Source organism: Gobio gobio (genome assembly GCF_949357685.1).
Source record: "Gobio gobio genome assembly, chromosome: 8".
In the NCBI taxonomy this organism is placed as follows: Eukaryota; Metazoa; Chordata; class Actinopteri; order Cypriniformes; family Gobionidae; genus Gobio; species Gobio gobio.
This window is the reverse complement of record NC_137114.1, coordinates 29311562-29338629: the sequence shown is the minus strand read 5'-3', so window position 1 is coordinate 29338629 and position 27068 is coordinate 29311562. Positions and strand designations below refer to the sequence as shown.

General features: G+C 38.2%; 1 protein-coding gene across 4 annotated transcripts in view; it reads left to right on the top strand.

Annotated features, from left to right (window-relative positions):
• Nucleotides 1–27068, top strand: part of myo1cb (myosin Ic, paralog b) — a 55234-nt gene that overhangs the window by 23298 nt on the left and 4868 nt on the right. For 2 of the 4 annotated variants that reach the window (XM_079823071.1, XM_079823073.1), the window contains 21 exons: nt 13963–14118; nt 14209–14324; nt 15803–16001; nt 16496–16576; nt 16833–17012; nt 19940–20038; nt 20166–20279; nt 20432–20503; nt 20875–20994; nt 21256–21335; nt 22446–22551; nt 22898–22978; nt 23069–23160; nt 23281–23375; nt 23517–23563; nt 23659–23739; nt 24383–24488; nt 25211–25328; nt 25739–25852; nt 26703–26779; nt 26879–27032. In XM_079823071.1, coding sequence (XP_079679197.1) covers nt 13963–14118; nt 14209–14324; nt 15803–16001; nt 16496–16576; nt 16833–17012; nt 19940–20038; nt 20166–20279; nt 20432–20503; nt 20875–20994; nt 21256–21335; nt 22446–22551; nt 22898–22978; nt 23069–23160; nt 23281–23375; nt 23517–23563; nt 23659–23739; nt 24383–24488; nt 25211–25328; nt 25739–25852; nt 26703–26779; nt 26879–27032 — 2288 coding nt within the window. Of the gene's footprint in view, nt 1–2426; nt 2734–10768; nt 10877–13962; nt 14119–14208; nt 14325–15802; nt 16002–16495; nt 16577–16832; nt 17013–19939; nt 20039–20165; nt 20280–20431; nt 20504–20874; nt 20995–21255; nt 21336–22445; nt 22552–22897; nt 22979–23068; nt 23161–23280; nt 23376–23516; nt 23564–23658; nt 23740–24382; nt 24489–25210; nt 25329–25738; nt 25853–26702; nt 26780–26878; nt 27033–27068 lie in introns of those variants that run through there. The other 2 variants (XM_079823072.1, XM_079823070.1) reach the window with 2 other exon arrangements.

The following is a 27068-nucleotide window of genomic DNA, read 5'->3' as shown; positions in this document are numbered from 1 at the left end:
CCTGGCTGCTTTTAGGGCCTTTTTATAACGTGACATACTTTCTTTCCATGCGATTCTAAAGACCTCTAAATTAGTTTGTTTCCATTTACGCTCTAAGTTACGAGTTTCTCTCTTGATAACATGTGTCTCTTGATAATGAGTGTAAGGATCCCCAAATGTACCCATTCTGCTGATACTTCACGTCCTATTGCCTGTATCTACTTTTGTCTCCTTAAACGCTCGTTTTTTTGGCTCGACAGCTTATAAAAACTTACTTCTGTGTTTTTTAGCTTGTTTGTTGTACATTTTGTCACATATCAGCTTTTAGACATTGTTCTGTTTTTTGTTATAAGTCAAATGACAGGGAGGCCGCTTCACGCAATACAAAGTCAATGGTGAGCGTTGGATTGCCCCCCACCCCCCGCGCGGTGTGGGCGTGGCCTAAATGCGCTCTGTCTCTATAGCGTCCACACCAATGCTAAATAGAATATAATCTATTCCAATCCAAATTAAAAATTTCACCAGGTTAGCGAACGTTGTTCAACATGTATTGGCGTTTGTGTGTTTTGACTGACATTTTTTATGTGTTCTGATTCTGACATTTCTGATTTTAATATTTTCAATAATCTATTTATTTTTTCATATTTTTGACCATAGATAAACTGTTAAATGAGTGATCTTGAGATGAGTTCCTGTAGTCGTCAAAAATGACTCATATGCTGTTGTCTATTATAAACTTTTTTTTAATACTGATTTTTATAAAAATTTAGTTTGATCTCTATCTCCTCAGTTGTTTAAAAGATTGATAAAGGCAATTGGTAAAATGTTGTTTTCCATTAAAACCATTGTTAATTTTCCAATAAAAGATGACACATTTTCATATAATTAGTTACATTTAGCAGATTTTGACAATATGCTTTTGTTGAATGGAAGAAGCAGCATTTTGTTAAAAGAAGAGTTTGACTTTTTAATTTCTCATAAAAAAAACGATTGCTTTAAGCTATCAGTAGAGCTTTGCATCATATTTGGCTCAGTTTAAAGTACAGTAAGGTGGAGCATAACAAATTGCCTTACTGCCTGATATTGAAGGATTGGCGGTGAGACAGCTTTTGAAAGATGAATCAAAGCGACCCTGATCAGACAATGGGGTGATGTAGAAACCGCTGTTTATTTATCCCGTTTCTTAGACAACCATTGTAATCTATTGACTGCAGCCACTCATAAATTCATAAAGATTTAACTAGAGCACACATACTGATAGAAAAGCATGTGCATTATTAGCAGATCGCAAGCAAATATGATGCCCAGTGACATAATTGTGCCTGCTCTTTTTACACGCTGGACCTGTAATGTCAATATTCCCAGAGAGAAAGAGAGAGCAGCTCACACCGTCTGGAAAATATTACTCAGATTCCTGCAGGCGGGGTCTCTGATTATGTTGGCATAAGTGGGAAAGGGAGCGAGCGAGAATGAGAGATTGATAGGACCGAAAGAATAGGGGAGGATTTATATGAATCACAGTGTGCAATGCTGCACGCCTATATTTTGCAACTTATATTACATGCAGCGTCCCTGCGCACAGTTATGTCATTTGGAGTGTCCAGTAGAGTGTGCTGCTCTGTTAATGGTCAGTGGAAGTGACCTTGGTTAAGGTTTTACCTGAGTCCTGTCTGGTGTGTGTGTGGACTGAACAGGTGGTGTTTTGTGTTCTTACTGGGTGGAGAGAAGAACATGGGGTGTGTCTTCATACATTAACCCTTTCAGCCTAGGAAGACTCTATAAAGCAAAAGTGCCATTTTTTCAGTCTTGTTACTATGATTTGCAGAGAGCTTTCGTAAGACTGTGTCTCAATATTTTAGCTGAATATAAATAATTATCTTCTGGTTTTATCATTCATTTGATCAGTTCTATCTCTTTTTATATCTGTTCATCACACGGAAAAAATATCCATAAATCATCCGTATGTTAAAGTGGTATGCCTGTGAGTGACATCAGGTTATAAACTAAAGGTATAGCACCATAAGTGAACGTGACCTGTGCACTGAAGTGCACTTGGCCTGTTTTTCTTTCCCGGGCAACTGAGCCAAGTTTGAGCACATTAATCTTACCTCCTTGACGGATCCCTATCTGAAATCTGCCTCCGATTTGCTTCAGCATGCACTTGCGGCAGCATGGAAGAAGGAAAATTTATTTGGCATAATCACTAGCTGCATTTCATCCAACATGCGATGCTAGTTACAGAGCTTTCCAGACTTCTGAATACCAAATCAGTGTCGGCATGAGACGACGGCGTGTTTTCCTATATTATTTCTTACATATTTTGTTTGTAATATTCTCTTAAAGAGGCACAGGATGGTTTTTAAGGGCAGGCACATGCAGGGCTTCTACGGGGGCCTGGAAAGTTTTAGCTTTTGCTGTAAATCCCATTGCAGGAGGACAGAGCAAATGAGTCAAGGAAGGCAGAGAGGGGGAGTGTGTCACTTTTCAGAAGGACTGACTTGTGCCTCCGTAGGCAGCGAGAGGGGAGAGAGAGAGAGGGAGGGAGTGGGAGAGAGAGAGAGACGAAGGGAAGGAGAGGAAAGTTAAAGCTGAAGAAATGGCAGCTGGGACGCTCCCACACATGGTGCAGACAAAGTTAAAATAACAAACTCTGCACACTTTCTCAAATGAGAGCCGCTGTTTTGGAAATACTAATAATTCATACACTTACAGCAACAAGCTGGGAAGAACGGGAAGATGAAGTATCGTGGCATGGTAAGAACCACAGCATGCTCCATACTAAACAAAAGCAGCTGGGAGATTTCTGCAATGTCAGCGAGGGTCTTATGAAAGTGAAATATGTGATTCTGGTCCAAAAGTGTCAATTTATTTTGTGTTTAGAATATGTAATGATTTGCTAGCATGACTGGAATGCAAGTATGACAGGGAATTGTGGATCTATCTATCCGTACACACACACACACACACAAAATATTATAAATATATATATAAATATATTTGATTAAATAAATATATTATAGTAAATAATATATAATTTATTTTATACCATTTAAATTGTTTTACCAATAATTTATAACACCTGAGGTGTAGGTATATATAATGAAATGAAATTATATTTTACTTTTTAATAAGTACATTTTTGTATGTGTTATCCATTGACTAGGTTGTTCATTAAAGAATAGTTACTTCGACAACGCAGACATGGATATCGGCCGATCTCTAGATGCTAAATAGTGAAATAGTGATATAAATAGTGAAAATCACTTTTCCTCTGAAAAGAAGGATTTGGAGGTTGTTGGTCCTATCAGGTGCTTATCCTATCTTGGGACCTTCTTTCATGCCAGGCATTCTGACTGTCAGTATCTGTGTTTATGCCTTAGTGTCGTCTCACAGTGAAGCAATCTCTGGCTTTGAACCAGCAGCAGTCAATGTTGAATTCCAGGCTAGAAAGAGAGTGAGAGAGGAGAGATAATGAAACTGGCGTCTGTCATCGGGCCATTCCACTCTACTACATTTCTTCCTGTCTGTCATCCACGACCTTCATCTGAAAGCCAACAGAAACTTCTAGAAACAAGCACTCAAGATTATGACCTTCATCATCGCATGAGCTTTGTGTTTCTGAGGCCTTTCACCCTTCACCCATTCAATGTCGTGATACACTATGAGTGGCATTTGCAGAGCATCATTTCATATTCAAATAAACACACCTTGTTGGTCAGCAGTACTTTAGATGTGATCGTGTTTCAGGTTTGGTGCACATTTTGTCGTAGGCAAATAACTGCAGAGGTTTGATGAATGACTGACATTAGATTTACGGTATCTGGTGCAGTTTCATACGAGATTCCATTGAATTGCTAAACAGCTGCACTGCTCACAGGAAGATCCAAATCTCAGGAAGAGGAAATTAAGTTTACATAGTGACATGCTGCTCTGAACGTGCTTGGAGATGTGAAATAGTTAGTTGTGAGATATTTAGAAAGGCCATAGCTATACAATTATATATGACTGTGCAGGAAATTCTGTAAGAATTAAACTAGCCGGAAATACTGTGACGGTCCCGTAAGCAGTTTACAGCTCCCCCGACTCATGCTCTTCAAATGCCCTCTGGACATGAATGCCTTGCATTGTCCGGCAGGCTGAAATAACTGTTCACTATCTTTTCGAAGTCAAAAAGTATGTGTGTGAGGGTGTTTAGCATGTGTAGGGGGTGCATATGATGTAAGACTCTTCACCTGTTTAGACAGAGCCAGTCACACCTGTCTGTCAACTTTTCCCCCTGGAGTTTGACAGCCCCCAGCTGACTTTCCAAACCAACCCCTTTAACACAAGGACGCCCATCGACTCAGCAGACTGGCGTGAATTACAATGCCACCCATGGAATTTCTCGCCATCTGGGTGGCGGTAATTACATGAGCATTGTAAGACATCTTCTGTGAAGATTTATTGATTAATGTGGCTTGGTTAAAGGGTGATATAATATGATGCGCAGAAAGGCGCAGTTTTTGTTTGTGTTTTAAGTACTTAAGTGTTTCATTGTCAGTTGCATGGCTATGAACAAGCTCTTTATTGTCGACATGCAAAACGGGGGCAAAAAAGTTGCATTACATTTGGAGAAGTGCTAAAAATGTTTTTCCCCTCTGACCAGCTGCATGAATCGAAGCTGCAGGAGTCTGATCTTTTTGCACTTCTCCCCCCCCCAAAAAAAACAATAAACCCAACACTTCTCATACGTATCATCATTGGTTTTAATACTGTGGGAAGCCTCTTTGATTTATGAGTGTTTCTTCAAATATGTGCACTTTTGCCTTTGTGCATATTTTAGTAAATTAACTCCTAAAACACAGGGAGATATGACCAAAGTCTCGTATCACGATATAAGTCATCTCATATCCCGATAACGATATATATCACGATATAAGTCATCTCATATCCCGATAACGATATATATCACGATATAGCACCTTTTTTGATTCAATCAATTAATAGTTTATATATATATTGACCACATGGAAAGGACTGTATCTTTTTTTACAGTAATTGAAACTGAAATTCCGAACCTCTAACCAACGTAATTTCCTCATGTCGGTTATTTCGGGTTTTTTCCCATAAAAACATACCGCGTGTTTAGTCACGTGACTCCGCCCTGTCCATTCACACCGTGATGGACGATCACATCAGGGTTGCTTTTGAGCGTTAAGCTCCGTTAATGTAACACGCGTCTGGAGAACACGCACAGAGCTTAAAGGGCTTGAATGAAGTGGGTTTGCCTTTAGATAAAACTACTAGAGGATATAGCGCTGAAATATCATAGCGTCTGGAGAAATACAATGTGGTATACAATCCTTTATGCATGTAAAAAAACGTGAAACCCGTTGGCTGTCAATCAGACTTAGGGTTGTAGTTATAGCCACTTTTATGTTTTTTCTATGTAATAGCGCCACCAAGTGGTGGCATGCGTTTTCACACAGCCACAGAACGAGTTCTTACATATGTGTGCCGAGTTTGGTGAAAATATCTTATTCTGTTCACGAGTTTTCACAAGCCATTTTAGTAAAAGTGGCTACGTCCACTTTTAACGTTTTAGCGACCCGTGAGACCCTGCATCGAAATTTTGACCAGAGAATCTTGCTGCATTGATTTGGTTCCAATCGGACCAAATAAATAGGACTAGTTTGCAAAAGTAGGTTTTTCAAAAAAATCCAAAATACTCAAAGGGCGACGAATCCCCTGTCTCGGGCCGATCGGGGCGAGCCTTGGTGACATTGCAGGCGCTGTGAGTACTACCAGCCCTCAAAGTTTGAAGTCTCTGCGCCTTATCACATTTAGGGGAGAATGCTGATCCTTGGAAATTTGAACAATTACAATATAGTTTCAGCGCTATATGCATGAACCCCTAATAAACACAAAAAGTTTACTTAATATTCTGCTGGGACAATAATAGTGGCCATACTTGAAAAAACACCTTTATGAATCTAACATCGTTTTTAATGTAGCTGTGCCTCTCCGCAAAAGTCTGTGTGTCTCCACCTCTTGTTCTTTCCTGCTGCCGAACAGGAGAGGAAAGAAAAGCGAGGTAACAAGTGAGCCAGATGACTCAATCAGGATGGAAACAGTTGGTAACCTCAAAAGCTTGAAATCATAAGCAAGCAGACAAGATTTACTTTTCGCCTTTCTTCACCAGTCCTGGTGAGAAGGGGAGGAGCACATGACTTTGCTCTGGATATTCAGGAATGTGCCCTTTATCCACTGCCTTCATTAATTATGAAAAAAAAAATGCTCAGCACATTCTCCTCTTGTTCGTCAAGCAGGAGTTGTTAACTGCACAGAATCACTGACTTGCCCTTAGAGAAATTAAATATTGGAGTGTTTGACTTGCTCTTTCAAAAAATCAATCTTTGTAATCATAGCTCTGCTCCCTATCAGTCTGTTTACGAAGACGGCTAATGTCTTCTTGCAATGTGAGAAGTGCTGACGAAGGCAGCTTGACTCGGCAGATCTTCCTGACTCAGCTCTGCTCACAAGAGCCGAGCAAATCAGTAGGATGTTGGAAGGTCAAGCAAAAGGCAATTATTGTTCCATTCTTACCAGTGCATTTGTTAGCACAAATCTCTCCCTCCTTGATCTTTATTTTTTAAAGAACGTTAGAGTGAAATGGAGAATGAATAATTTGCCCACGGTCATATCTAGAGCCTTCAGGCTTTTGTTTTCAGAGCAGCATTTGCAAAAAATGAGCACATGGCAAAGGCGTGCAGCTTGTCTTATAGACCAGCAAGCATGGGGAAGGGGACCAGGGGTGGGAGCAGGAAAGCAAATCCATAAAGAAGAACAATGGTGTAATGAAGCCTGTTTCTGGAGAAAGTTTATTAGGAAGGAGACTTGGGGGGGGACAAGAGTCTGCCTTCTGGTTATGGCATATTTTGTTGGTCTAAATGAATGGTTGGATTCATTTAGGTTGGCTTTTGGCAGCTGAAAGGGATTTCACATCTGCCCAGATAACTAAAGGTGCTCCGATCAGGATTTTTGGGGCCGATCACTGATTGATTACCGAAAGCAGTATTGGCCGATACGATCACTGAAATAAATAATACTATTTTTAACAACAACGTATTTTAAGTATTAAAAAAAAAGAATTGATTTGAATTGATAACTTTTTATTTATTGGCAAGCATGTTCCATTACCTCTCTGGTGATTAGAAACAGCTTAGATCTTAAAGGGGGGTATAATGCTATTTGCATACTGAGCTTTTTACACTGTTAAAGACTTGGATTCCTTGGCTAAACATGGACAAAGTTTCAAAAAATAAGTTGGACGTTTGATGGAGTATTTCTGTACCAACAATACTCCTTCCGGTTTCTCAAAGGTTTCGGAAAGTTTTTTTTTTCCGTGTATGGGTCAGCGTGACGTCAACAAGGGCAGAATTTCCTTGTAGTATGGGCACTTCTCCTGGAAGGGCGCAGGCGTACACTTCGACCAGAGCGAGAGAGCGAAAGCGAAGGGAAGTCGTCGGCTGCGCTGCACAGGTCACATTACTTAACGAAATCAACAATGTCAACAAAAAAAGTGTTTTTGGTTGTCTGGGCTAGACAAGGGTTTGTTCCCTTCATTTCGGTGATTGTTTCATAAACATGGCCCAGTTCAACTGTGAATGTCAATGCTGAAAGATGAAGTGGTCCCAACAATAAAGGTTCACGGTGTAAGATTACAAATTTAAGAAAGTAAATTGTATTTAGCATTTAAGGTATAGATAATAATTCTGGGATTTTTCCAGCAGGAGATTTCCTGCTGGGCCTGTTTTACAGTGAGCATTTGAGGTATAAAGGAAGATTGTGGACTTTCCAGCAGGAGATTCTTGCCGGACCTGTTTTCAGACTCTCACCGTCGTTGCCTGTATGCGTTTGAATAGTTATGCTGATTAGGAGTAGGATTGGTGATACTCTGTCTGGGCAGGTTTTCCCAAAACCTGTATATTTAATTTACATGCTTTGTTCAACCTCAATGTAAATCCCTCCCCCTTTGGAATGTATATAACCTATTAGGTATGCTGTTTGATTCAGACATTTGTTTTCGGACGACCTGCAGCACAGAGAGTTCTCATTAAAAGAATAACTTCTGTTTGATCCCGAAGTCTCCTGGTCTTCATCGTCTGACTTTCCTACACTTTAGAAGATAAAAGTTCACAACAACGTTCATGCGTTGTAACTGCAGGCGGTGAGTAAAACTGCTTCAAATGTCTGTCTGTGTGTTGTTGGCTATCGGCGCGTAAGTGCACATCAAGTAAACAACATGATCACGTGTAGTTAGCAATGGAGCATGCGATGTGCACTTCCCACATGTACACCTTTTAAAACGAGCAAATGAAAAAAATGACAACGACATAATGAAAGTAGAAATTTGTAATCTACACAAGCCGCTAAGCAAATACAGTATATACAGTTACAGTACATACCACAAAGAGACGTCCTGCTGCTGCTCCTCTTCAATTTCAGCCTCTGGATCTGATTCTGGATCATTTTATGTATGGCTGAATCTGATTGATAGCCATCGTTTATTTAGGACAACGTTTTTCCACGTTTTCTAAGGATGCCACAGCCTTCAGATGCTCTCGATGCAATAGCTGCGCGCGCTCCTGACTTTTTTAGCTCCGCCCACACGATACGCCTCCAGCCGCTCGGTTTTATTTGGAAAGACTCCGTACAGCGTATCTTTATTTTATAAATATGATAAAACTAAAGACTTTTCGGAGATATGAAGAATGCAATACTACTCTATAGGTACTCAAGATGGACATGAGATTGAAATAAACTTTGTGTGATACCCCCCTTTATTTAGCATTCCTGTTAAATAAATAAAATAAAAAACAACCGTCTTTATCAACAGAAGGTAATTAAATGTAAAACAACACTGCAAAGTCTTCACTGTATAAATTAAATATAGATGAATCCTACTAAAACTACTAAAGAGCAATGTGTCATTTTTTTCTTTGTCTTTTCATGTTTGGTTAACATTAATGACACAAAGTGATAGCAGCCTAATATTCCTAAGCCATCTAAGACCGAACGCAAGGTTCCAATATACTGATACACACATGACTTATTTCCCGACTGTTTATGTTCACTTGAAACATAACCGCATTTTGTATTTTGCAATATGCATTTTGACATATTTCTGTGTTTTTAACTGTTAAAGGCTTACATTTATGGCCACATGTACCTCTCTCATTTAGCATGAATCTAAGGCCAATTTTTTTTTGTATTTTTTTTTTACAGACAGACACACAGACCAAAATAGTACAGTAACAATCAATCTAGTAATTCCATAATTCCAGAAGTGAAATAAAAGTGTGTAAATGTATAGGTGTGTGTGTGTTTGTGTGTATGGATAAGCAAAGTAACCATTTTATTATTTATTATATTATCATTACCATCCTCATCACCATCACCACCATCACTCCTCACTACCATCATCCTGCCATCATTGTATTAGTCAATTTTTGTTTATCCTATGTAATGATTAGCATTGTCACCACTTTCAATAGATCAATTAATAATATAAGATAATATAATATAAGATAACCCTCCCCCCACCTCTCTTCAGTCCCTATATTCTCCTATACTTTTTTGTTTTGTTTGTGAAACCAGGCCATTATGTTTGAGTTGACCAGCAAATGATGTAATGGTCTGTCTAGCCAGTATGTTTAGTTTTGTTTATGACTCAACCACCAATTATTATCTGTCATTTCTGTGTCACTGCAGTGGAATACGCAGACAAATTAACAGAGACAAACAAGTAGATTAAGTAAAGCGTTCCGTATGTTCACTGCACACTGTTCTAATTTGTTTTTCAAATATGATATTTGGGATCGAGTGTCCGCACTCTTATTTGTTTGAATCGAATATGCACACTACTGAACTTGAGCCAGTAAGTAACCACCTAGCAACCATCCAGATCACCCTAGCAACGCATATGAACTATCCTCTCTGAACACTTTTACAGTGGTTTTTTTTTTTCTGCATTTGTCCGGGACGTCAAATTAGTTTTTTCTCCTGAAAGACGAATACACTTGAATTTTGAACTGGTTCTGATTGTAATGCAGGATACAGAGCATTTAAATGTGGTTTGTGTCTAATTTGTGTGAACTGGATTCCATGTTGGGTATTTGCAGATTGCATGAAACCAGATTTGAGCTGGACATTCAAAACCGGCCTAATAGGGAACAAGAGCGCGAGTTTGCGAAGCTGTGTCAGACTTTCAGAGTTGATGCTGCTCTGTTGGGGCATTCAGCAGGCTGAAGGATTGGGAATGAAGTCACTTCCTGGCACTACACTTGTCGACTGTTCTCGCTCGCCTGTTATGTTTTTCTTACTGCTTGTTTTTTCCCACCGTTAGCCTCCCTCTCGCTCGGCTCTGTTGTAGTTGTTGTACATCACCTTAATTAAAGTGCTTGCTCAGGTGTGCTGTATCTGTCTCTCTCTGTCTCTCCCTCCAGGGGACGGACGCTGCTGTGTCAATAGCAAAACAACAGCCGTGGCAGCTGGTGCGTTCACACAATGTGACTGTGTGTATTTCAATGCATAATCACGCATTTGTTCATCTGAGTGTGTTTGTGTGTGTGAGTGGGTGTAAGTGCGCTTTTCTTTTTCAAGCTAGGAAGTGTCACCCATAGTCCTCTTTGATCAGGATTACAGACATCAGATGACAAGTGACCTGCCTGAACTTAGTACATTTTTGTGTCCTACTGGTTTATGCCTGTGCTAAAGAGCATCTCTGGACAAGGACGACAGCTAGGGTTTTATCAACACCATGGATTTGTCAAATATTGGCAATCTAATGCGGAAAACCCAGGCCTCCATTTTGGAGAAGGGTATTGTCTTTAAAAATACAGATGCAGTAATAGATGTGAGTATGATTATGTTTCTGTTTTATCAGCACACTTGAGTTTGGGTGGAGTTTGCACTGATGTGGTCACAAATGTGGTTTAGGTGTGAAAATGGATGCTTTAGAGCTTCTTGTTTCCTTGTAAAGGTAATCAAGTTAATGATAGAGAAAACAGCCTTGTGCCCTTATAAATAGTACTGTGGTGGTGCCATGAAGCGATGATGGCATCAGATGGTAATACTGTGGTATTTAAATGCAGGTGTACCATGATACTTATATTCATATACAGCAGTGTTTGGTACTTCAAATAATACACTACCCTGTTGGGAAGTGCAGTGTTAACTTTTTGGCCAATACGATTAATGGCTGATTTTAAATTTCAATGCTATTTTGTTGACATAAATTTAAAATAAAACACCAAAAACATAATATACAGTATGTAACGACGGATATTCATTTTGAGATTAGCTAAATATTACATTTAACAGTGTTATTCAATTATTAGAGTTAAATTAGGTAAATGAACATGAAAATGTTGAGATCTTATATTGACATATTTATATCCAATATCAACCAATGCTGATAAATTAAAAAATATTGTATGTTTTTGAAAGAAGTCTCTTATGCTGACAAAGGCTGTATATATTTTCTATTTTAAAATGCAATTAATTCCTGTGATGGCAAAGCTGAATTTTCAGCATCATTACTCCAGTCCAGGCACGTGCAGAGGGGGGGGCTTTGGGTGCTCGAGCCCCTGCCCTTTTTCAAAATGAATCAAAAGTGCCCCTCTCAGACAAATATCAATGATAATATCGTGGTCAATATAACTAAATAAATGTGATTATTATAACATGACAATGTATACAATAGTAACGAACGGCTCAAAAGTCGGACAATTTCTGTTGAGGCGTTGTCATAACGCGTTGCTATGGGTCGCGTGCGTTTTGATTGACAGCTGATTTTCCTCTGTTCGGAAACGGCTCTCGAGCCAAATATGGTCCTTTCAGAGAGTGTGTGACCTTACGGGAAGAAAAGTGAACCAATATCTTTTTTTTATATCCATAATCAGAGCTAATGTGTAGATTTAATTACAAAGCTATATATTAGCTATATATTTTAAAGTATTACACAATTCACCAATGCCCGTTTGTCATGTATATACACCAACAAATTGTGATCTGGCAAAGCAAGTTCAAATTCCATTGGGCGATGTGAAGCGGTCATTTTCTGTTCTTATTCATAAATCGGTTGAAAATTACATGGACAGACGAACTAACGTTTGTGGAACGATTTCCTGCGGTTTGGCTCATTTTATAAATTGCATCACTGACACTGACAAAATGGATTTTAACTGACAACAAACAAATCCCTGCACAAAACCACAGCAGCAAAATTCGCATTAATGGTAAGTAGTGTTAAATTCACTTTTATGTATATTGATACACCGTTTACTATTTCATGAAACTATCAAAGTTAACAAAACCCAAGTGACTGGCGAAATGTTTACGTGAAAGGACTTTATTATAATATTTTTGAATATTATGCAGCATTATGAAATAAGTCTCTTATGTTCATCAAGCCTACATTTCTTTGATAAAAAACAGCAATATTGCGAAATATATTAAAATAATGGTTTTCTATTTTAAAATAATTTAAAATATAATTTATTCCTGTGATCATAGCTGTATTTCCAGCATCATTACTCCACTCTTCAGTGTCACATGATCATTCAGAAATCATTCTAATATGAGCATTTAATGTCAATGATGGAAACTGTGATAGCCTACTCTTTTCAAGATTCTTTGATTAAGAAAAAGTTAAAAAGAACATAATGTAATAATATTTCACAATATTAGCATACTGTTTTTTCTGTATTTTTGATTAAATAAATGCAGGCTTGATGAGCATAAGGATATATATACATACATTATATATATATATATATATATATATATATATATATATATATATATATATATATATATATATATATATATATATATATATATATATATGTATATATGTATATATGTATATATATATATATATATATATATATATATATATATATATATATATATATATATATATATATATATATATATATATATATATATATATATATATATATGTATATATGTATATATATATATATATATATATATGTATATATGTATATATATATATATATATATATGTATATATGTATATATATATATATATATATGTATATATATGTATATATATATATATATATATGTATATGTATATATATATATATATATATATATATATATATATGTATATATATATTTACATATTGCCCCTTTTTTACATTTGAGCCCCTGCCCCTGATGAACTCTCTGCACGGCCCTGCTCCAGTCTTCAGTGTCATATATGATCCTTCAGAAATCATTTGAATGTGCTGATTTGCTGCTTAAGAAACATTCCATGTTATTATCAATGCTGAAAACAGTTGTGCACCTTAATATTTTTTTGGAAACTGATCAATTTTCATCAGGATTCATTGATGAATAGAAAGTTCCATAGAACTGCATTTAACTGATAATTAAAAAAAATAAGTTCTAATTGTCACTTTTGATCAATTTATGTGTCCTTGCTGAATAAAAGCATTAAGTTCTCACTGACCCCAAACTTTTGAATGGTAGTGTTTCTTGCATTCCTAATCATATTGCAATTATAAGTCTTCAAGCCATGGAATTACTGTGGTACCTTATCAAAAAGGTATTGGTAATACTTATTGGTACTTTTTAGTGTTCCCTTTTTTATTGTGATATTTTGCTTGAAGTCCATTGTTTAGATGGTGACATCTTGTTCACAATTGTATGTGTGGTTCGGTGAGAAATACCTTTTACCAAATGCTTTAAATCAAAAGCTTTATTTAGCTGGGTTTAAATTGAGCTGAAGTCTTGTGTATGCTATGAAATGGGAGGGGTTATAATGGAGTGGTTGAGTTTATTCTCAAGGCTCTCAGAGGGCCTTGGCATGCTGTGTACGTTGCAGTGTTTATATATCACCTCGCCCTGCTCTGCGTCTAGAGGCTGTTAGTGTAATTCTGTATCTCATTTCTGCTCTTTCATTGTCAGGCTGTGGGCAGTGACGGAATCCGGGTCATGATGGAGAGCGCCCTGACAGCCAGGGACCGGGTGGGCGTGCAGGACTTTGTCCTGCTGGAGAACCACACCAGCGAGGTGGCGTTCATCGAGAATCTCCGCAAGCGATTCAAGGAGAACCTCATTTATGTAAGAGCTGTTGTCCCTGTTCTATTCACCCATAAAGCTGAAAGCCCAGAGTGTTGATGTGACCCCTGTGTGTTTATCTGTCTCCCACAGACATACATTGGCTCAGTGCTGGTGTCAGTAAACCCCTACAAAGATCTGGAGATTTACACTAAACAGCATATGGAACGATACAGGGGCGTCAATTTCTATGAAGTCTCACCTCACATGTAAGGCATCTCAAGAAGTCATTATTACCCACTATTCTGCTCTCATTTATTGTGTAGAGTAAGCCAATGGGAGGAATAATGGTTTTTATTTGCTAAATAAGGACTACAACAGTTGTTTGTTTCTTGCAAAATGAATATTTTTGTAGACTACTTGTTATTAAATATGTATTAGTATTACTATTAAATATGCAATATGCTTGATCTACATTTTTATGGACTTAATGGGACTTGCTAATCTTGCTTGTTGCCTTCTGTTAGTCAAGAAGTAGTTCCCTTGGAAAATCTGTAAGGAATGTTGAGGACTATAAACTGAAGTTCTCCTACAATCATAACACTTTTCACACTTGAAATACAGTAGTTAACCCTGGGTCATTCTAAACCCTGGGTAGACGGCATCCTTGTTTTATCTGGCTTCAAGTTTCACACTGCTCATAATTTACTGTTGCTACGCGTCTAGCTGTAACATTCTAACTCTTATAGTTCACCCAAAGCAGATGACTGTACGTCCGCTATACCGCAGTTTTCATCTCACAATGATAGCAGACGTGTAAAAGCAATGAAAAGGTTGACTCCGCTCTCATACAGGTTGAAAAAACGCAGACCCTCTGTAGTGTAACCCTGCTCTTTCCTCATGAAAATGATTGGCATCTCCATCCTCACACTAGGCTTTTCAACTGTTGACGCAACAGTGTTACCTGAATGTTCATTTAAGCTCTACTTAAGGAATGTTTTATTTTAATGCTACCAGAAAAGGAATCTGAAGCAACATTGCACATACATTATAACACCAATATTAAGGGTTGCATTTTAATTGCATTTAATCTGTAAAGATGTACTTGTGTTTTTAATGTTTAGTAGTAATTTATGGTTTGTATGTTTAGTTTATTATTTTATTTTTGTTATTATTATTTGTGTGTATTACTATTTATTACTATTTGTGTGTTTAAATTCAATCAGAAAATTAAATATAATCATAAAGTAGTAATAATATTACATTATTGTGGTAATACTTTACAATAAGGTCCATTAGTTAACTGCATTAGTTAACATGAACTAATAATGAACTGCACTTATAAAGCATTTATTTATCTTTGTTAATGTTAATTTCAACATTTACTAATGCATTATTAAAATCTTGTTAACATTAGTTAATGCACTGTGAACTAACATGAACAAACCACGAACAGCTGTAATTTTATTAACTAACGTTAACAAAGATTAACTAATGCTGAACAGAGGTGTTGTTCATGATTAGTTCATGTTAACTAGTGCATTAACTAATGTTAACTAATACATCCTTATTGTAAAGTGTTACCATTATTTCTTATTTAGTTGTTGTACGGTACTTAAATCTTTGCTGAATGAATGAATTCATCTTCATTTCAAATATGCAAATTGTAATGTATGTGAATATAAAAATGTATTATTTCAATGTATTAATTCATTTATGATCTGTATGAACTGTGTTCCCCATACAGTTATGCTGTTGGTGATAATGCGTACCGCTCCATGCGGACTGAGAGACGGGACCAGTGCATCCTCATCTCAGGTGAGAGTGGTGCTGGCAAGACCGAAGCCTCCAAAAAGGTTTTGCAGTACTACGCCATCACCTGCCCTGCCAGTGAGCAAGTGCAGACCGTCAAAGATCGCCTGCTACAATCCAACCCTGTGCTGGAGGTAAACATGTACACAATCTAAGCCGACATGTTTCATCATGACATACAATTTTACTAATCTCCAAATGCCAGCGTATGGTGGTGAGATCAGTATGTGCTGTAATTGTTGCCCTGGACTGCTGTCATAGCGGAAAATGCTCTGAATGACACGCAGTGATTCCAAGGAAAAGAGCAGAGTTTATTCTGAGCAGTTTGTTGTCCTGGTTTCAGTATAAATCTCTCCAGTAATTATACACCACTGTTATTATCTGTACGATAAGGCTGGGGCACACATGAAGGACGTCTAAAAATGGGAAGGCCAACGGAAGCAGTGCAGACTGCCGTTCTGCCAGATGTTGTGCAGATGTGGTGCTTCCCTGTAAACTAGCAGTGTGTGTGCATCTAGTAGAGTGTGTGTAAATTATGTGTTTCTGTATGCCAAACTGAATTGTTATATTCATAATTTTCCCTTCACATATTACAACTTTGTTTCCTTTTAAATAACTATTCTCTCAGGCCTTTGGAAATGCGAAAACCTTACGAAATGACAATTCCAGTCGCTTTGGGAAATACATGGACATTCAGTTTGACTTCAAGGTGCGTTTCATCATTTGTTAAACAATATTAATGTTGTTACATGATTATCAAGCAAACTCACGTCTCAATTGCTATGATCCACCTTCTGTCGATACACCTTTACCCCTACAATTCTCTCCTTGGGTTTGGGATTTGGCTGCATCCACCTGCGTGTTTACGTGCTTGTGTGTTTGTGTGAAATGATGCATGCTTGCACGCGTGTCAGAAACCCGGTATTATCCCCTCTGCTTCTCCCTTTGGGTGTCCCCGTTGGCAGGGTGCTCCGGTAGGGGGTCACATCCTGAATTACCTGCTGGAGAAGTCACGCGTCGTACACCAGAGCCACGGCGAGAGGAACTTCCACATCTTCTATCAGCTCATTGAAGGTGGAGAGGATGATCTGCTGAGGAGGCTGGGCCTGGAGAAGAATGCCCAACAGTACCAGTATCTGGTGAAGGTGAGAGACAGACCTCACACACTTGTTATGATTAAGGCAGATGTCTGAGGTGGAAAGAAAGCATTACATTTAAGAAAAAGCTGTGGCTTAATAGTTGGCACACATGCTTCAGACACATTGGGTCATGCTGGTCAAGTAAAAGTCGTGTTTAACAGCAGAACTTGTGGTGAAAACCTAATTACCCATGATGCTGTACGGAAAATTCCACGAGTCGAAACAAACGGAACGTGCCAAAAGATCTCATTAATTACCCAACACCGCAAATTAAGTAATCGAGTTTGTCAAAATACATAAATATTTGAATAAATATGCATATTTTGCAATCAACTTAAAATATTGTTTTTATATATGTGAATAATTAACTTTTTAATTAAGTACTTTTATATTTCTCTTTATATTTTTTCAGATTTTCTAATACTTTTTGCTTCAAATCAAAGTTTGTAGTGTTGTGATTCACCTCTTAGCTTTAACAAAGACTTTTTGAAATCCCTATGGGAGAAATTAATGAAAAAATCCTTCCGGAACCAATGCTTACCAACACTTAAATATTTCACATTGTGACTTTCTTGCAATGTGACTTTATTTCTTTTTATTGTGACTTTTTAAAGCTGCAGTCCATAAGTTTTGCCTCTGTGTCGCCATCTCTGTTTGAAACCTGCAATTGCAGTTATTTGCAGAGTTATCATCTGTACGCGAGTTGTGCATCGGCGCGGCTCCTCAGCGCGGATGAATCTAATGTTTTGATGAGTTTGTGCGGCTTGCTGTCAGTCACCGCACCGGTCTGCGTATTAGAGTATAACCTAAATAAGAAGTAAGTAACATGTCTGCCCCTTTTTGGAACAAAACATTACAATAAATCGCGCTACCAACGGTGATTAAATCTACCGATCGCTCATATCACATCAAAACGTGCAAATTATTAGGGGCCAAGCACTGAAGGTGCGAAGGCACCTATTGAAACCGTTCCCGTTCCTATTATTATTATTATTCCTCCGTTTCTTCCGCCATTGAAGTCTATTGCAGCACATAGAACCGTATGGTAAAAAGTTGTGTAATTTGGCACACTCATAGAGGACAGTCTGAAAAGTCACCATAGCAAATTTGGAGTCTCTAACTCAATCCCTCTAGCGCCACCATCAGTCCAAAATCGGACTCATGTTTATGCTAATAACTTTTGAACCATAAGGGATAGAAACAAAATTCTTTTTTCCTCTGATTCCTTGGCCCTGTGACATCATTTTCCGTCATGAATATTTTCCCGCCATTTAGAATTTTCCGAAAAACCTACTTTTGCGAACTCGTCCTAGACGGTTCATCCGATTTGCACGAAAATTTAACCAGATCATCTTCAGACCATGCTGACAACAAATCTTGCATTTTTCATATAAATGTCTATAACTCCAAAAATATTTTCACCAAAATTGACACAGACATGTATGGGCTCACTCCGAGGACACATAAAACAAATGGTAGGATTGTGCCACTTGGTGGCGCTATAATAGAACAAAACATGAAATTCCCATTGACTACAATGCAGTATTATGATATAAAATTCTATGCTTTACAAATTAATTGTTGTATCATTACGAAACTTGTATTGTGCCATCAGCACCATGCCTTTAAGCTACTTAAAAGGTTTCAAAACAGCACCGCCATGTGGTCCATACTTATAATGAAAAGGCCTCTTGAGGCTATATCTCTGCAATGACATATTGATATATTGACACCAATCATTGCATGTGTCATTGTTCCCTTATTCTGACCACACCACATCAATTTCATAACTGTGCCACCTATTGGTTGAAAGTGATAAATCATTAAGTCATTATTATTGACTGTATTTATAATTTTACAGCTATTTTGCCTAAAATCACCTTAATAGGTCTTTAATTGCTCATTGCTGCAGTTGATCTGACATTGCCAGCCATTTTGGCATGTCTTGTCTTCTTCTTTGCGCTTGGCCCCGGTATTGCTGCTTGCAGCTATATTTATTATTGTTATACTTTGTTCTCAAATTGTTAATGTTTACAGCCTTAGCATTGTGTGACTACATGTATTTAGTGTGTATTAGCGTTAACTGCAGATTCCGTACAGTCTAATCTTTTGCTTTTGACTACGGGTGAATCTCCAGTTGTCACTGATGATGTCATTTGGACCTTTCTGGATTACAATCTGCCATCAAAATGATAAGTTTAATTACTCCAGCGGCTGTGAGAAAAGGCTATAAATGATCCGCTGAAGAACATGCGGTCCGCTCCTCACATGCGATACTACTACTACTAGCCGGACTCGTTCTTTATGTAGACGTGACGTAATGACGCAAAGACATGCTTGAATTTCCCGCTGAAATCCACCATACCACTCTATTTAGTTATAACACATTATTACTAGCTTACCGTTGTGAATGGGGCTAAGGTAAGGAGATACTGGCTTGTTGAGTACTTGCTCAAATTGATTTTGGATAATTTTTAACCAAAAAAAGTTACGTACTGCAGCTTTAATATTTTATGTATTTCTTGTTATTGCGACTTGGGTAATGTCAACTTTGTTTCTCATTATTGGTTTTATTTTATTTGTGGTTATTGCCACTATATCTCACAGTTACGAGTATTTCTTGCTTTTGCAACTTTCTTTTACACAAAAAAATGTGGCTTTGTCTTATTTCAAACTTTATCTCAGAACAGGCTTTCATTATCAATAAAAATGTCAATAAAGCCCCCCAAAAAATTCCAGCTCAGTTTACCACATGCATTTATGTTGGACCTGTGTATGAGTATTATCATAAATGGCATCATACATTTTCCCACAAGTATGCAGGAATGTCCCTTCCTCTCGCTCCCCTGGTGTTTAATAGAGGAAGTCAAGAGGAGCCCCTCCTCCCTTGGTTTCCTCTGTTGAGCTGAGTGAGTGTGTGTTTTTTTTTTTAGGGCAACTGTCCCAAAGTGAGCTCCATAAACGACCGCAATGACTGGAAGATGGTGAGGAAAGCCCTGAGCGTCATTGGCTTCAATGATGATGAAGTGGAGGTATGACCGACCACTCACACAATACCCAGACATGAAGTATAAGTGAATGTTCTTCTCTTAGAAACAGAAAGTTCTTCCTCTTTATCTGGATCTTTCGTCTCATTCACACCCATCTCTTTCCCCACAGGAGCTTTTGAACATTATTGCCAGTGTATTACACTTGGGGAATGTCCAGTACGGAGGAGAGGACAGTGGCAGTGCCTATATCACTACAGACACACAGATTAAATACTTAGCCAGGGTAATAGGACAGTTTATTTATAATACTGGGTTATGACCACATGTGCATGACCTCACTGTTTGTGTTAAAACCTCTAGCAGTGTTTCCTTTGTTGAAATTGCTTTGTTGAAAAAGTTGACTCAGTTTTTTTGTGTGTATTTGTGACATTGCAGTTGTTAGGTGTGGATGGAACTGTTTTTAAAGAGGCTCTAACGCATAAAAAGATCATTGCCAAAGGAGAAGAGGTATGTTCCCAATCATTTAGAGTGAAAATATGAATTAGTCTTTTTGCTAAGGCAAACATCACTATTACTATTGCTCATACTTGGACATGGAATTTTCCAAAACAGAAAATCTAGAGACTTTCAGGTGGGTGGCAGGTATAACATACGAAAGCACCACTAACATTTTCTTCAAATCTTGAAATGTGATAGAATGTCAAATCACATTCTATTCAAAGCTTGTACTCAAACCCTTATACCCTATAAAAATAGTAGTGTGTAGCTTTATTTTTTTCCATTTTACAGTTGGTGTAAAAAAGTTATACGTGTGTACAATATGTAATAATTGTTTATGAATGTTTCCCATAATTCCACTGTCTGTGTTTGGTTTGTAGCTGATGAGTCCTTTAAATCAAGAGCAGGCCGCTTCAGCACGGGATGCCTTATCTAAAGCCATATACGGTCGTACTTTTACTTGGCTGGTCAACAAAATTAATGACTCTCTGGCCTTCAAGGTATGGGCTTATTCTGCTGTTAAATACTCTATCAGCTCCATGGCTTTGCAAATTCTCTGAGAGAGTCTGCTCTAATGTGAATGTTTAGCGCCCCCACGTGGAGAAAGCTTAGAAAATGACACACAATATAACTACTCCAGTTTTCCAATGGGAGTAATTGGAACACATTCTCACCATATGATGTTACAGTCTGTGTATGTTTAGTCTGAATGGTGTGCCACAGCTGTTGTTGAATATTTCTGTGCTCTTAATGTCTCACAGGATGATTCATTCAACAGTAAGAACACCTCTGTCATTGGTCTGCTTGACATCTATGGTTTTGAGGTCTTTCAGACCAACAGGTAGAGTAAATATATAAAATGTAATATATTTTTATATATTATTTATGTTATGCATTTAATATTGTATCTACTGTTTATTTTATATTACAAATGAACATTTAAATATTTAAAATAAATCATTAAATGCCATTATATTTAATATTCAATCAAATATTTTTATAAAAAATGTAAGTATTATTGTAATTACATTGTTTTAAATTTTATATAGATTAATATTCAGTATTTTTGAATAATATTTCATACATTATATACACCGATCAGGCATAACATTATGAAGTGAATGACACTGATTATCTCTTCATCACGGCACCGGTTAGTGGGTGGGATATATTAGGCAGCAAGTGAACATTTTGCCCTCATAGTTGATGTGTTAGAAGCAGGAAAAATGGGCAAGCGTAAGGATTTTAGTGAGTTTGACAAGGGCCAAATTGTGAAGGCTAGACGACTGGGTCAGAGCATCTCCAAAACTGCAGCTCTTGTGGGGTGTTCCCGGTCTGCAGTGGTCAGTATCTGTCAAAAGTGGTCCAAGGAAGGAACAGTGAACTGGCGACATGGGCAGTCAAGGCTCATTAATACTCTTGGGGAGCGAAGGCTGGCCGGTGCGGTCCGATCAAACAGATGAGCTACTGTAGCTCAAATTGCTCAAGATGTTAATGCTGGTTTTGATAGAAAGGTGTCAGAATACACAGTGCATCACAGTTTTTTGCGTGCTGGGCTGCATAGCCGCAGACCAGTCAGGGTGCCCATGCTGACCCCTCTCCACCGCCGAAAGCGCCAACAGTGCACGTGAGCATCAGAACTGGACCACGGAGAAATGGAAGAAGGCCTGGTCTGTTCTGATGAATCAAATCACATTTTCTTTTACATCACATGGGTGGCTGTGTGCGTGGCTTACCTGGGGAACACATGGCACCAGGATGCAGGTTATGCCGTCAAAAGGGGGACCAACACAATATTAGGAACATAATGTTATGCCTGATCGGTGTATTATTATTATTATTATTATTATTATGTATTAAAAAATCGACCTTTATTATTTTGGTTGTGTTTAAATCTGGTTAATATTTGCAAGTATATCAAAAATGTCGCACTCTGCCCTTCTTTGTCTAGTTTTGAGCAGTTTTGTATCAACTATTGTAATGAGAAGCTGCAGCAGCTCTTCATTGAACTGACTCTGAAGTCGGAGCAGGAGGAATATGAAGCTGAGGGAATCACGGTGAGAATCCCCTCATACACATACACAGCTCAGCATGTGTGACTCATGTGGAGGGTGATGGAACGGGGTCTTACTCACAACTCAATGGGCACATTATGGGCAAACGTGTGTTGTGGGCTTTATGTCATGCTGTTGTTATGGTAATGCTGAACTCTCACACTGCCGATAAAACATTTTGACGCATACACTGTTAAAGAAAGCCCATTTGTGGCCCTGAATTGCGGGTGGGCTGAGAATGCTCTTGATTTTGCATTCTTTGAATTTTATAGCAAAAACAACATCGTAAATCTTGAATATTTTCCACTTATTTCAAATGCAGTAATGCTCATGTTTTTTTGTTCTCCAGTGGGAGCCTGTGCAATATTTTAACAACAAGATCATTTGTGATCTTGTGGAGGAGAAGTTTAAAGGAATCATTTCCATCCTGGTGAGAATGCTTTCTGTTTACTTACATTACCAATGTATGAAGCATTGTTTTAAGCTGCTTAAACATACTATCCACCTCTCTTTTCTATAGGATGAAGAGTGTCTCCGGCCTGGAGATGCCAGTGACATCACCTTCCTGGAGAAGCTTGAGGACACTGTCGGTGGACACGCCCACTTTGTAACGTCAGTCACGCCACCTTCCCTTTGTCATTCTATCTAATATCATGCTTAAAATCATATCCTGAGCATCTGAAGACCAATATAAAACTATATTTTTAAATCTGCATCTTCACTATATTACAGTCACAAGCTAGCTGATGGAAAAACCCGTAAAGTCATGGGTCGTGAGGAGTTCAGACTGAGCCACTACGCAGGAGAAGTCAACTATAATGTTAACGGTCAGTTATTGAACAGAGGGCAGAGAAAAAATGAAGAAACAGAAAGAGAGCGTGTCGTTGAACAAGTGTGGGCTCTTATGCCCACAGATCTTTCCCAGGCTGAGCGTTGACTGACGTCATTGTGTATTTTCCAACTTCTAGGCTTCCTGGACAAGAACAATGATCTTCTTTTCAGAAACCTGAAGGAGGTGAGGGAACAGGCCCATATATATTATAAGAAAAAAACACAGTAACTGTTCTGAATTTTCATTGACTAAACATGTTAATGTGTCTGTATGTTCAGGTCATGTGTATGTCCGAAAATAAAATCCTTACACAGTGCTTTGACCGAGAAGAGCTCACAGACAAGAAACGTCCAGAGACGGTATCTATCTATCTATCTATCTATCTATCTATCTATCTATCTATCTATCTATCTATCTATCTATCTATCTATCTATCTATCTATCTATCTATCTATCTATCTATCTATCTATCTATCTATCTATCTATCTATCTATCTATCTATCTAGGAAGATCTATCTGTTTCATGCATCCATCCAGCTATTTATCCCTCTTGTTGCTAGTAGGTTACATATATTATGTCAGTTGTTGTTTATGCTTACACAGAACTGTCAACAACAAAAATTTGTTTGTGAATCAGTTCATCATAGTAGCATTTATACATAAACCTCAGCAGCTTGGCCTCAGTCCATGAGATTGCGAATTTCTGCTAGCTACCTACACTGTGAGGAATGCCCTAACACTGTTGAACCCCCCACACTCTATGACTGTGTGCAACCCTGAATCCCCCCCCCCCAACCGATCCCAGTGCCCACTCCGCAGATCTCCATTGGCTGTGTGTGGGTGGGATGCTGTTTAGTTGTTTGCCTGCATTGTTGACCACTGGCTTCTCCCACATTGTCACTGCCTGGCTGGACTTGCACACTGTCGCTTGTGTTCTTGCTTGTTTCTCACTGTCCATCTCTTTTTCTTGTTCCCTCGCTCCGTTGGCTCGCTGCGACCAGGCAGCAACCCAGTTCAAGACCAGCCTGGCGAAGTTAATGGAAATACTGATGTCTAAGGATCCGTCTTACGTGCGCTGCATGAAGCCTAATGATGCTAAGCAAGCAGGTTTGTGAGAAATGTTCTCTACTCTTGAGTTTTTGTGCTGTTTATCTCTTGTTAGACTTCTCAATTGTGCTGATTTCTTGCAACTGTTCCATTACCGTGGGACAGAAATAGTATGGTATTGCATGGCAATATTATGGTAATTTTATGTATTCCATTGTTCTGAATTATTGCCCGAATTTGAATTATTTAAAATATTGAATTATTTACAAACCATGGTATTGGTATGGTACTTTGCATGGTATTTGTGTTGCTATAGGACATAGGAATTATTAGAAGTATAGTTTATTGATGTGGAATATGGTAATACCTTTGTATTTTTGGTACATTTGTCAAGCCATCAAATATTTAGTCATTATTAAACATTTAAAAACAACAGAACATGACTCAAAGTGCTATTCAAGTCTAGGAAAAACTAAGCTAAATTGGCTAAAGATATTTGGTGTCTTAGGGTTAAGTTTATTTCTTGAGTTTATTTGTGCTTTTTTTTTCCCTCCAACTATTTTTAATGGATTCATTGTTCAAACTGCAGTCATTCGTTCCCTCAATCTGATTCTCTCTTACTTCATCAGCTCCTTTGTTTTGCCCTTGTCATTTGTTAGTGTCCTTTGTTCGTTAATAAGCTCTTATACTCAAACATATTGGCAAATCTATGGTTTTATACACACACTACATGTATGATTTTACAATTTATGTACTGAAATTGGAAATCTCTCTCTCTACAGGGCGCTTTGATGAAGTCCTCATCAGACACCAAGTAAAATATCTTGGTCTGATGGAAAACCTTCGGGTGAGGAGAGCCGGGTTTGCATATCGCCGTCGCTACGAGACCTTCTTACAGAGGTTGGCATCAACATGGCTGAAAACAATAACTTTGGCCTGTTTGAACCATTTTTAATGCTGGTCTTTTATTGGTACAACGTAGATATTGTTGCAAGTATAGCCTTGCTGGGTGACCGAACATACCTCAATGGTAAACCACAATAAGCTTTTAACTTAATACGCACGATAGCCTTAACCAACTGAACCAATTTAGCTGATTTAGGCTTTTTTCAGCAAGGCTCTCACAAAAAAAAGCGTATATTTGTAAACTCTGTTATATTTCACACTTTCTAATCCTCTTTTAAAAAAGCTCAGCACTTCCTGTGGACTTCAGTGATTGTGAAGGTCAAAAGGAACAAGAAATGTATCGAAAACAGTGATTCCTGTTTCAACTTAAGTTTTGTGGGTTATGCTGATGTTTCCCGTTTCAGGTATAAATCCCTGTGTCCAGACACATGGCCAAACTGGAATGGCCGCCTGGTCGATGGAGTGTCCACACTCGTCAAGCACATTGGCTACAAACCTGAGGAGTACAAACTCGGCAGGTTGGTTACTCAAATACAATGTTCTAAATGCCAACTCTTATTTTATTAGTATTAAAGGGATAGTTCACCCAAAAATTACCCCATGACTCGACTCACCCTCAAGCCACCCTTAGTGTATATGACATTCTTCTTTCAAACGAATACAATCGGAGTTATATCAAAAAATGTCCTGGCTGATTCAAGCATTATAATGGCAGTGAATGGCAGCCCAAAATTTGAAGCCCAAAAAAAGTGTATCCATCCATTATAAAAGTAACTACGGCTCCGGGGGGTTAATAAAGGTCTTCTGAAGCGAAGCGATGGTTTTGTGTAAGTAAAATATCCATATTTAACAAGTTATAAGGTAAAGTATCTAGCTTCCGGCAGACATCCTTCTGTTTTCACCTTAAGGAAAAAGCGCAACTGGCGCACCGATGACGTCGGACTTAGCGTAAGCATTTTGAACTGCGAGACGCGTTACACTATCTTCGTAAGTTGAGTACGGAAGGCGGTCCGCCAGAATCTTGATATTTTACTTTATTAAGTTTTAAATATGGATATTTTTCTATATCCAAACCCATCGATTAATTTCCCCGGAGCTGTGTGGATTACTATTATAATAGATGAATGTACTTTATTGGGATTCAAATTTTGGGCTGCCATTATAAAGCTTGGATTAGCCAGGACATTTTTTTATACAACTCCGATTGTATTCGTCTGAAAGAAGAAAGTCATATACACCTAGGATGGCTTGAGGGTGATTAATCATGGGATAATTTTCATTTTTGGGTAAACTATCCGTTTAATAAATCAGTATTATTTCTGTGGTACCAAAAAAGATGAAGGTAACTTTTCTTTTTTCTTTTTACAGGACCAAAATCTTCATCCGCTTCCCAAAAACCTTGTTCGCAACCGAAGATGCACTAGAAGTCAGAAAACACAGCCTGGGTATGAGCCATATTGAAATATATACCTTGTAACTGTTCACTAGATGGTCTGCTGTGCTCCTTCTAATGCTAACTTTCACTATTTGTTCTTCATTCACAGCTACCAAACTGCAGTCATCCTGGAAAGGCTACCGTCAGAAAACCAAATATCGTAAAATGCGACAATCAGCAGTCCAGATCCAAGCCTGGTGGAGAGGTATTCTGGCCCGCAGGGAAGCAAAGCGTAGAAGAGAGGCTGCCAACACCATCCGCAGGTCTGTGTGCATGACTTGACTAGTACAATAGTCAAT